The following is a 12,204-nucleotide window of genomic DNA, read 5'->3' on the forward strand; positions in this document are numbered from 1 at the left end:
AGGCATCTCTTTTAACATGCCTGTCCCTTTTAAAAGCAGCAGCAACTTTCTTCCCATCTATATCTATGCCAGTGCCTCTTTTTCCTTTCTCTTTTTCCTAATATATCTGTCCTTTCAAAATGAAAAAAAAATTTTTTTACTGTAGTAAATTAATTTCAAGATACAACTTTTGAAAATATGTGACATATTGAATTTTTAATAATGATGATTATTTTGCCTCCCAAACTAGAATATAACTTCTAGGGAGTAAGGATAGTTTTTTGTTTTTTTTTTTTTCTTTCGTATCCCTCTCCTCCCCAGAAGAAGAAATAAGCACAACCTAAATAAATAAATAATTAGTATCCCTTTTTCTGATCTTCTGTATAATTTTTTCTACCCAAGTATTTGGAACCTCTTTGCAGTCATATTTTAATTAACCTTTATTAAAAATAACAATCATATTGGTGCAAGTATATAATAACAATAGTTTTCTTTTGTCTTGAAGCTACACATGGCAGTACTTACAGTAAGTACATGTTTAAAGATCAAGCTTCCATCTCTACTTCATTGTCTTTTAGCAATGAAGTATTAAACAATACTTTCCTCATCCCTCTCTGAATTTATCTATAGTAAGACACTTTGGAATTAAAATAGAATCTGTTAGAAGCCTTAAGTAAAAAAAAATCACAAACTATGTATCTTTTTAGTATGTTACAATATAGAGGAAATATATAGGATATATTATCTGCTCCATCTATATTATCTATCAATGTCTCACTTTTTAAGTTAGTTTATAGACTTCAAGCTTTTTGTTTCTGAAATATTGTAGATTTTTTGAAGGTTTGAATACTTCTGGGAATAACATGGTGTTTATGGTTAAGAATAGAAAGAAAATGAGATGACATTGAGAGTCTTAGATTATGATTTATTTTTAAAAATTTAAAACAATAGATTATTTAGAATTTACTTATAGTTCAGTCACAGTAATTATAAATACCTAGTTATCATTTTCCTTGTAGCCAGTGTCCACAGAATATTCTGAAGACTCTGTGTTCACAACATGAGCTTATTTTATCTCTGACTTGAAATATATATGTAGAAAATATTTATAACATTGAATATATATATCTATCTCTAGCTTGAAGGATATATGTCTTTTATATATATGTATTATGTATGTCTACTAGTACTCAGTAATACAGCTCAAATTGAATTCTTCACATAAAAATGTATTTTGTGAAAGTAGTTTCAGAAACTAAATGCTTTTTATTTTTCCTTAAATAGCTTTACACAAATCCCAAGGAACCTGAGGTAAGAACACACCTAGAGATAGGTATTTAAGTATGTTTATCTGAGTTGAGGCTATAGATTATGTTAATAGACTACCATATGAACTGAGGAACTCATAGTGAGATCCACTTCACTGAGAATGAGATTTTCAGACCTACCTGGGGGTATTGATAAAAGCATTGAATAGAACTGAGCCTATTTTCTAACATTTCAACATTGAGAATCTCTGCTTGTATAAAAACTATACTTTATTATTTATTATAATTGAATCCTTTTTGTTTGTGGTCTTTTGGAAGATATAGTATAATTCTTTTTTTAATTTTTTTTCAAAGATTTATTTTTATTTATTTATACAAGCACTGGGTATAGTCAGAAGCACTGGAGGGTGAGAGGATTCACCAGAGATAGAGCAGGGAACAGAACAGGAGGACTGAGGAAATACACTGCTGAGGGGAGCAGCGGGTGAGACAGGAGAGGTCTGCGTGCCATGTGGGACCCTCACCGGCAGCCGGGGATCAAACCGGTGCTGCAGAGGCTGTGGACAGCTTCATGGTGTTGTGCTCAACCTGCTGCGCCACAGGGGAGGCCCTATAAAGTATAATTCTAAGCTGTTTTTTTCCCAACTAAATTCTCACCCTTGACCTTTTCATAGATTTTTAGAACTTTACCTTTTTACTACTGTCTAGATTTTATTCTTCTTTTTTTTTTTTTTTAAGATTTATTTATTTATTTATTTATACAAGCACTGGGTACAGTCAGAAGTCGGGAGGGTGAGAGAATTCACCAGAGCCAGAGCGGAGAGCAGAACAGGCAGACAGACGAAGTACACTGCTGAGGGGAGCAGTGGGCGGCAAGAGAGGTCTGCACGCCATGTGGGACCCTCGCCTGGCGACCGGGGATGGAACCGGTGCTGCAGAGGCTGCGGGCAGCTTCTCAACCCAGCGCTCAACCGTTACGCCACCAGGGAGGCCCTAGATTTTATTCTTCTGCTTGTTGAATTCTACCCATCCTCAAGCCAACTTATGGCTAAATCTTTCACAAAAATCTGTTTATTCTGTTCACACTAATTTCTTTCTTCTGTAAATTCTTTTTCTAGCAGGACCCTGCAATTCATGTAGATAACTTAATTTCCCCAACCAGTTTGTGAATTCTTGAGGACAGGGATTTTCTACCTCCTAGAGTAAATATAATAGTCCTGGGCACATACAGTTACTTGTGTGGGAAATTTTGAATGGCATCTGTGGTTGTGGCACAGAAATGGAGGGAGAAGCTCTGTTCTTTCTTTTCATTCTTCTCTTTTTATTTTCCTCCTTAACCTTCTCCCCTCCTCTTCCCTTGCTTTCAATTTTTCCTCTCTAAACCTATGGGTTTTAAACTAATTGGCAGCATTCAAGACTAATTTAGCTTTTAGCATCCTTTCTTGCAAGGTTATTAATAATGTTTGAACTCAGTGGAAGAAAACTGGTGGATATATGTGGGTAATAATTCCTTAATGCCAAAATGACCTCTTTTTTAATCTTTGTTTTTAATCTCATTTAGTTTCCAAATGTTTCTCCCCCACCCCCAATTAGGTGTTAATAGAGTGTTCATTTCCATAATGCAATAAATTATTGTTCAGCAGTGAAGTGCTGAACAAATTGGACTTAACAGAAAAATCTTAGAGTGGAAAGAAAACTATTAAATAAGGTTTAATGCAGGATATATATGTAAATAATAGTGGAGCTAGGAAACAAAAACTTATGATATGAAATTTTGAGCTATAATTTGCGACCCAGAAAAAGATACTTTGAACATTTACAGGTTTTCCCTGCTATAGCCATGATCCCTAAACTCATTCCCTGCTAGAGCAATGATCCCTAAACTCTGTATATGTGGCATACTTTTGGTTACTAGAAAATTTGGTGTCGTGTTTGAGGTTATGAAAAGCCGCAAAATATCACCAAATAAGTGAGCAATAATTACAATATAAATGTGGTATAGCAACATTCATAGTGCCTAAAAGTATCCATGGAGCTAAGTTGTTTGATGGTTGATGTACTATGGTTGCATCAAGTCACTTGCACACTGTTTACCTCTCTGATCTCATTCTCACAATATGCTCACAAAGCAACAGTCTCATATAAACATTGTCTTTCTTTGGCATCTATTTCATATGGTGCCATGTTTCTTGATTCATATTTTAGAAGTGTGCCCTTCCCTAAATAAAATTGCAGAAACAATAGCAATATTATTATTAGTGGATATGAATATTTTGAGGAGAAAAATCTTATTGTTTCACCATCTATTTACATATTGGAAGTGGTCAATGTCTACTCTTTTTTAAAAAAAAAATCTATTTATTTATACATACAAGAAGTGGGGTGTATGCCAGAGGTGCCAAGTGGGGGTGGGGGTGAGAGGATTCACCAGAGACAGAGTGGGGAACAAAACAGGTGAATCTGTAAAATACACTGATGAGGGGAGCAGCAGGTGAGACAGGAGAGGTCTGTTGTGCCATATGGGTTAGCTCCCTGACTGGGGATAGAACTCATGCTGTCATGGCTGAGACTTAACCCTTGTGTCATGAGGGAGGGCCAGTCAATATCTACTCTTAATAGACTGGTTCAGGAGCTGAACTATAAGTGTTTCTAGCCACAGTATGCTTTTAGAGCCTTCATTTAAAAAAGTCTTTCTGGGAACTCCCTGGGTGACCTAGGTGTTAAGTCTCAGCACTATCACTGCTATGGCCTGAGTGTATTTCAGTAAATCTGCTTGTTCTGCTCCCATTCTGTCTCTGGTGAATCCTATCAATCCTTCATGCCCCCACACCTCTGGCCTACACACAAGTTCTTCTATGCAAAAATAAATAAACAAACAAACAAACAAACAAATAAATAAATAAAACTTAATTTCAAAAAATCCCCCTAGAATAAAGTCCTAATTAAGCATGAACACTGGCTGGATATTTACACAAATATTAATTTGGTTCCCTTTATGTGCATAGTATTACTCGAGGTATAACTACATGGGAATTATAGGATAGACAAAATCCCTGCCCTCTGGAAGCTTACATTCTTATGAGAGGATAAACAATTAACAAGTAAACCAAAATTAGCAAATCAATTTCAAATAGTCATAATGCTATGGCAAAAATCAAAGAAAGGTGAAAAAAAAAAATCAAAGAAAGTTGTATCCTGGAGGGTGCCAAGGCAGGGATGGAAGGGGTTGGAGGGCAGTTCATGGAGGGCCTCTCTGAGGGGCTATTGTTTGAACTGAGACTGAATGGCCAGAGTCAGCCTGTGCAGATATGTGAGACACAGTGGCATATGACTGGCAGAGTAGCCTAGTAGTTAGCATTGCAGGCATGGAGTAACATTCCAACTCCACACTTACTAGCTTCATCTATAGTGAGGATAATAATACCTATCTCAGAGTGTTGGCTACATAAGAATAAGTAGATGTGGGACATTTAGGACAGTGCCAAAATATAACTATTATCATCAAAGAGAGAGTATGTTCCAAAGTACAGTTGTCCAATGGCCTTAAGGTAGGGAGGTATCTTGCATGTTTGTGGACAGAAAGGGTGCCTTGAGAGTAGAACTTAGTAAATGTGAGGGAGAAAAAGAAAAAAAAGGTAGATAGGCAGAGGCAGATGAGATTTGGTGGACCAAGGTAAGCATTAAACTTATCCTAAAGGCAATGGAAAATCATTGAGAAGTTTTAAGCAAAGGAGTGATTTGTAGCTTAATTTTTTTTTGGAGGGGTCTAAAGAACAGAGAATGACTTATACTAGGAGTAGTTTGGAAGCAAGCAGATCAGACGGAGTATGATGGTGGTGACCTGAATAGGGCATTAGCAGTGGAGGTGCAAAGAATCAGATGGATTTTGGATATGCTTTGGAGAGACCTGAAAAGTCTTGACAATGGACTGGAACGTAGAGGAAGAAGGGAAGGATGTATGTGTTGCAATTGCTTTAGTCTATGTCAATATATTCAGTATGAATAATAAGCCATTAGAGCAGTTTAAAGATTCATCTGTAGTAGGCAACACATTAGTCTGAAAGACAGGAAAAAGTTTTATGAAGATGAGACTAGTGCCTATTGTTAATATACCTTACTTGATCAAAGTCAGATGAAGTTATTAAGGTTTAGCATCTTCTGTAAAAACAATTACAAACATAAATATTTCATTAGTTGATTCAGGTGGGCCAAGTAACAGTGTTGATAAGATTATCAACTATTGAAGGACTTGCTTTTGATATAATTAAAAAATGTATAGCTCAGGATATCAAAAAGTTAAGTTGAGAAACATGAGTGGACAGGATTAAGTGTTGTTTGCTTGATAGGACACTTATACCCGTATCAATGAAGAGAGGGCAGGATGCTGTATATCTCGCTGTGTGAAGTGAACCTGTTGCTATAGGCACTTTAGCTTTATATACCTTTCCTATTGTACTCACAAAGCAGCCTTCTGAGCTTGGTTTGATTTCTCAAGTATACTGTCTGGCCAGCAAAAAAAATTTTTTTTAAAGATTTATTTATTTATTTATACAAGCATTGGGTACAGTCAGAAGCGCTGGAGGGTGAGAGAATTCACCAGAGCCAGAACAGGGAACAGAGCAGGCAGAAGGACTGAAGTACACTGCTGAAGGGAGTAGCAGATGGCAGGAGAGGTCTGCATGCCATGTGGGACCCTCCTCCGGTGGCCGGGGAGCAGCCGGGGATCGAACTGGTGCTGCAGAAGCTGCAGGCAGCTTCGCAACCCAGCACTCAACCGCCGCGCCACTGGGGAGGCCCTAGCAAAATATTTTTTTCTTTTTAAATTAACTCAATTACAAGCCAGTCTTCGTAGAATTGAAGCAACATGAGCCAATTTTCCCTGGACTTGATCGCCTGTGATTAAATTATTTTTTAAGATTTACTATCAGTAGAGTTGGGAGACTAAATCTTTATCATCTATCTAACATCCTCATTCCCACAGTGTCAAGGAACAAATACTGAAACAGACATATGAAGGACATTTCTTGTGTTCTGACTTTAATTCATACCCTTTGCCTGTCTGTAGCAACTCTTCCAGTTCTGTGGACAAACTTCAATGTGTCTGGGTCAAAAGCTTGATTCAACTATTAGACAGTAATTTTATTTTAAATAGAGTATGTTTCATGAGAAAATTTGTCCTTTTTTTGCCATCTTTCATAACAATGATAGGAATAGATAGTAGTAATACATAGCTTTTAGAGCAGGATTAAAAAAACAAGAAGAAGCAAACAAGACCTAATGTCATATATCCTGATTCCTTTTCTAATTGTTCTAGTTTTTCTATTGCCATTCTACTGTGAATCACACAGTAACATCTTTTTTTTTTTAATTTTTATATTCCCCATACAATGGCAACCCTCTGATTTTGACCGCAATCCCCGCCCCCTCCCCCCCAAAGTGTATCTCTGGTTCATAGTTGTTTGTTGATTTTGATTTTTTCCTTTCTTATAGTTATTCTTTTTCCTGGTCCCTTATTTAGGTTTTCTAGATTCCTGCTATGAGTGAGACCATCCTGTATTTTTCTTTTTCTTTCTGGCTTATTTCTCTGAGCATGATCCTTTCCAGCACCATCCATGTTGCTGCAAATTGCATGTGTTTATCTTTTTTGAATGCTGAGTAATATTCCATTGTCACACAGTAACATCTTAGTAGCCCTCATGGTTTCTACTTCTTCCCCTATGCATTGTTAAAATAGCCATGGCAATCTTTAAAAAATGCAAATTATACCCATGCTTAAAACCCTTCAATGAATTCTAGTTTACTTAGAATAAAATCCAAACCCTTTATCATTTGGGTGACCCTCTGTACAACTACTACACGCTCCTCCTTGCTTACTCTTTGCCAATCATTTGGCCTCCTCTCTGATACCAGATACTTTTGAGCCTTGTATTGCTGTTCCATTTTCCTGGGATTTCCTACCTCCCTCTGGCCTGCACATAACCAATTCCTTTTGTCTCTGAGGCTCAGCTCAACCATCGCCTCTTCAGAGAGGCCCTCCCTGTTCCTTCCAAACCAAAGCAGTACCTCTTCCATTAAATTTATTCTAAAGTCAGTGTATACTTTTTTTTTTAAAAGATTTATTTATTTATTTATTTATACAAGCACTGGGTGGGTACAGTCAGAAGTGTGGGAGGGTGAGAGAATTCACCAGAGCCAGAGCGGGGAGCAGAACAGGCAGACTGACGAAATACACTGCTGAGAGGAGCAGTGGGCGGCAGGAGAGGTCTGCGCGCCATGTGGTACCCTCCCCGGCAGCCGGGAATTGAACCAGCGCTGCAGAGGCTGCGGGCAGCTTCGCAACCCAGAGCTCAACCGCTGCGCTACCAGGGGAGGCCCCAGTGTATACTTTATCTCAGCATGTTGTTCATTTTGTTCACAGCACTTAATATTACTTGAAATTATCTTATTTACTTTATTGGCTAACTCTCCTGCCAGGCTGAATATTCTAGAAGAACAGGGATTTTTTTGGTCAGGTTCACCCCTAGCATATCATACCACCATGTGACTCCTGTGTCTGATACAAAGTAGATGTTCAGTAATATCTGTTATGTTAATGAATGGTTTCCTGCCTGGTTCCACTGTCATTTACCTATGCCAGGTCAGATTACTTGACTCTGTGACTTAATTTCTCTAGCTCTTAAAATGCTAACAACAGAATTTCCCACCTAACTCATTTTTGGCATGGAGGAGAAATTTAACTGTTCTTTTTATCTGGAAATATTACTCCTGAATTATACAATTATTACCCTTCAATAATCCATTATTCAGCATTAAATAATATAATGAGTAAGATAATTTCAAGTAATATTAAGTGCTGTGAAACAAACAGATATGTTGATAGTATAGTAGGTATATAATGAAAATGTACCTAAGTGAAATAAGTCAAAAAGAGAAAGACAAATACCAGATGGTTTCATTCAAGTGGAATATAAAGAAAGCAAATGAACTAACAAAGCACAACAAAAATAATTCTTAGTTTCTGAGAACAAAATCGTGGTCATTAGAGGAGAAGGAGGTTGGAAGGGAAGGAGGATGGAAAGAATGGGTTGAAGGGGTTAATTTGACAGTGGTGAATGGCACTAGAACTTTGGTTGTGGGTACAGTTCATATTTATGATGGTGTGAAGCTATACTAAATATTATATAGTACTATAAACCAATGGCCAATCAATCAATAGCAAACAAAAATGAAAATATTCCTTATCATTATCAGTTCAGATTCCTTTAAAAACAATTTCTTTTTCTATTTCCTTTGATGTTTCTAGAAAGTGACTGAGATATACCAGTTCAAATTCAAGTATACAAAAGAAGGCGTCTCTATGGATTTTGACAGGTAGTGTCTAATTGTTTAGTAAACATGAGAAATATATAGGGTTGAGGTAAACATAAGCTTTTTGACACAAGAAATATGCCTTATATTTCCTTTGTAACATTCCTGCCAATCCTATACTGTAGCATCAAAACTATTTTAAAAAACTTTAAAAAGAGACCATAATTATTGTTCAGATTACTGAGGTCCACAGATGAGTATGGTGGGAGTAGAGTCTTCTTTTGCTTCTTTAGTTCTTTTCTTTGTAGGTGATATAATAGGGTTTATACGCAGTTAAGTTTAGAGTTAAGAGTTCTAATTCCTAAGACAAAAAGACCTAGCTTGGAGGCTCAGCTCTATTATTGGTTATATAAATTGGCTAGATTACTCAATCTACCTAAACATGAATATTCTTGTCTGTAGAGAGTTAATAATATGGTTGCTCTGATCATTAAGTTATAATGCATATATAAAGCTCTGTCATGCCTAATACATGATAAACAATCAGTAAATGGCACCTAGTGGTAGTGGTGATGGTAGTAATCCTTGGAAGCAATGATGGTTGGTGGGTGGCACAATAGTAGAGAATATATTAACGATACTGTATACGTGGTGTTGATTGAAGAGCTCTGTAAGGCTCTCTCTTGCCACTAACCCCAAATTTTTCAATTGCTTTGTGAAGATATTGATCTTCCTTGCTCTCAGTACATCCAGACTGGGCCTGGAATAGTAAAACCCCTGAACTATTTGCCCATAAACACAAATATTCTCATCTGCTTACCCTAGTATGTCATATAAATACATTTTCTGTGTCTTAAAATTTCAAATCTTAAAATTTCAAGTTTTAAAATTTCAGGTTTTATGTACGTCAGTGGATAAACTACGAAGATAAGGACATTTGTTTCAGAAGGTCCTCAGTGCAGATGGGACGTATTATGAATAGCAACATTTATTCCTTTACAGTAGTTTTTGGATTCAGATAGAGCCAAATGTTGCTGATAAGATGATATAGAAGTAGGAGGGGTGGATGATAGTGGAAACCCTGTGAAGTAGAGGGCTCATTTTTCAGGGTGACAAATGCCCCTGAAAAGAATGACTCTGAAGAGAAATGTGACCTAATTCTCAGTTTTTCATATTATTAACTGTCTCATAATTTAATGCAAGTCTCAGTTTCCTTTCAATATTTATTTCCTTGATTATACTCTCATTTGTATAGACAGCATTTGTATGTGAAGAGAAAGAAAGTTCTAGAAATGAGAATTAAAATGTTAACCATCGTAAGCTAACTTTTGTACAGCACTTATGTACAACACTTTTGCATGGCACAGATTGTAAAGCACTTTTTCATACATATTCTCTCACAGAAAACAGTTGGCTTTTACTCATTTAAATTAAAATATAAGTACTACTGACAACCAAATAAAACTCTCATTATGAAATCTCATTCCAAGAGGTTAGCAGAAAACAGTAATGGCCAAATGTTGCAGATACCAAGGAGAATAATACATACTACTAATTTCTTAGAAACTAAAAGCAGGCTTTCTTTAAATAATGATTCATACAAAATTACCTTATCAACTCCTCTATAGTAAAGCTAATTTCCCTTTTAAAAAGAGTGTAAGGGAGTTCTGAATATATTTTACATGAATATAAGTTTAGGAATATGATGTCCATATCTTGATTTATCAGGTTATATCCTGATAAATCCATTCTAAGTTAAAAATATTGTAGGCCCTCCCTGGTGGCCTAGGGGTTAAGACCCAGTGCTACCACAAAGAGGGCCCACCAGGTTAGCCTGCATTCAATCCCTGGCCAGGGAGCTAACCCACATGGTGCAGCAGAACTCTCCTATTTCACCTGCTGCTCCCCTTAGCAGTTTATTTCTGTGAATCTGCCTGTTCTTTTCCCTACTCTGTCTCTATTGAATCCCCTGGTCTACACCACAGTTCTTCTATGCAAAAATAAATAAAATCCTTAAAAAATTAAAAATATTGCAAGTAAAAAATGCTGCTGCCCAGCATAATAAGGAAATACTGTACCATGGTTTCTACTGAAAGCAAACCACATTTCAAATTGGTTTAATCTTTGTCGACAAAACTAAGTTGTTTAAAATTGAAAACGAATAAATGTATTAATTTAATATTTTGTCTTATGAATTCACACTGCTTCGGTAGTTCAATTACTTAGGACTGTTTTTCACTATTGAGTGTTGACTATGTGAAAAGCATTATCCAAATGAAAATATATTGCACTCATAGTCCTTCCTGGAAACTACTCAAATGTGAGACTATTTGGAGAAGAAATCTTCAGAGGGAAAAATAAAAAAATGCTTGGTTGGAAGGTAATTTAATCCAACTTGTTGACTCATTCATTAATTCAACAATGTTTATTGAGTACTTACTATAACTCGGTACCAAACAGTACCGTGGAAGTGAAAGATATAACCACTCACAGTCCAAAGGGAGACATACAGTTATAAACAGGGGTAAAGTATATATAGATTATCAGGGAAGATTTCTTGGAGAGGTGACAGATGAGTGAGGATTAAAGGACACATTAGGAAGGGAATTGGGAAAAATACACTACAAAGTGAATAGCTTATGGGAATGCACATAGGTGAAAAGAAACTGAGATGTAGTTGCAGATGAAGATGGAGGGGAGGATGTGGCTATTCATGAAAGACTATACTCATCATTCTTGAACTTGATTGAAAGATGGTCAATGTCATAGAAGAATTTTAAGCAAGAAAGTGACAAGTAGGATTGGAATTTTTTTTAGCAGTGGAGAGTGCTTTTTTAGTTGTGGAGAGTGCTTTCAGTGTAGTCTTGAAGAAAAAGTAGTAAGAATAGTAAGTCATTGCTGTAATCCATATAACAATTAGGAGTGATATGCCTCTGAGAGATAATCAGATAATAGAAAAGCCCAGAGCTGATAGGTGATTTAGTAGGTATAGAAATGTGTATAAGCTTATCTCACAAATTAACCTAGAGTGTCTAAGCAACTTGACTGAGATAATTTGCACCAGAGTCGATATTAGATTTCAAGTTTCCTGATTTCAAATCTATTGTTCTCATTATTATAGCATGCAGTTTTTTATAAATTTTTTAAAATCAGGTCATTAAAAAATTCTTAAGGGAACTTGCTACTTAAGAAGCTCTTTATATATGCATTGCTAAAAGTATAATCGCGCCTCTAATTTATATTCTTAACAGTCTGAGGAGTATCCTGATATTTAGTTTATATTTTTTAATCACACAGTAAAATGTTTTGTTTTTTTGGAATAGATTTTCAATATTGTATAGGACTGGAAAATATGCTGTTTTTCTATGTGGTTATAGCCGTAGTACAAGCTTCGAAAGTGGGACAAACAGTGATGATATAAAGAAAGCTAGTGTGCTGCTGATCCGCAAACTGTATATACTGATGCAGAACCTTGGACCCCTTCCTAATGATGTTATACTTACTATGAAACTCCACTACTATAATGCAGGTAGGTGGAGACCTGTAATGTAACTTCTTAAATACTGAAGTGTAGTATTTTATGTAAGTGAAAGATTTTACAAGCATCTTGTAGAGATATTTGTTGCTACACATGAAAGAGCAATGACTT

General features: G+C 36.2%; 1 protein-coding gene across 7 annotated transcripts in view; it reads left to right on the forward strand.

The window, feature by feature from the left end:
* HORMAD2 (HORMA domain containing 2) overlaps positions 1–12,204 on the forward strand; it is an 88,430-nt gene that overhangs the window by 22,953 nt on the left and 53,273 nt on the right. For 5 of the 7 annotated variants that reach the window (XR_008551863.1, XR_008551865.1, XM_054695245.1 and 2 more), the window contains 4 exons: positions 485–505; positions 1,264–1,290; positions 8,551–8,618; positions 11,933–12,084. Coding sequence is in view for 5 of the 7 variants with exons in the window: in XM_054695245.1 (XP_054551220.1) it covers positions 485–505; positions 1,264–1,290; positions 8,551–8,618; positions 11,933–12,084 (268 nt within the window). In the remaining 2 variants the exon portion in view is untranslated. The remainder of the gene's footprint in view (positions 1–484; positions 506–1,263; positions 1,291–8,550; positions 8,619–11,932; positions 12,085–12,204) is intronic. The other 2 variants (XM_054695246.1, XM_054695247.1) reach the window with 2 other exon arrangements.

The sequence above is a fragment of the Talpa occidentalis genome, unplaced genomic scaffold (genome assembly GCF_014898055.3).
Source record: "Talpa occidentalis isolate TD23 unplaced genomic scaffold, MPIMG_talOcc4v2.1 talOcc4.14, whole genome shotgun sequence".
Classification (NCBI taxonomy): Eukaryota; Metazoa; Chordata; class Mammalia; order Eulipotyphla; family Talpidae; genus Talpa; species Talpa occidentalis.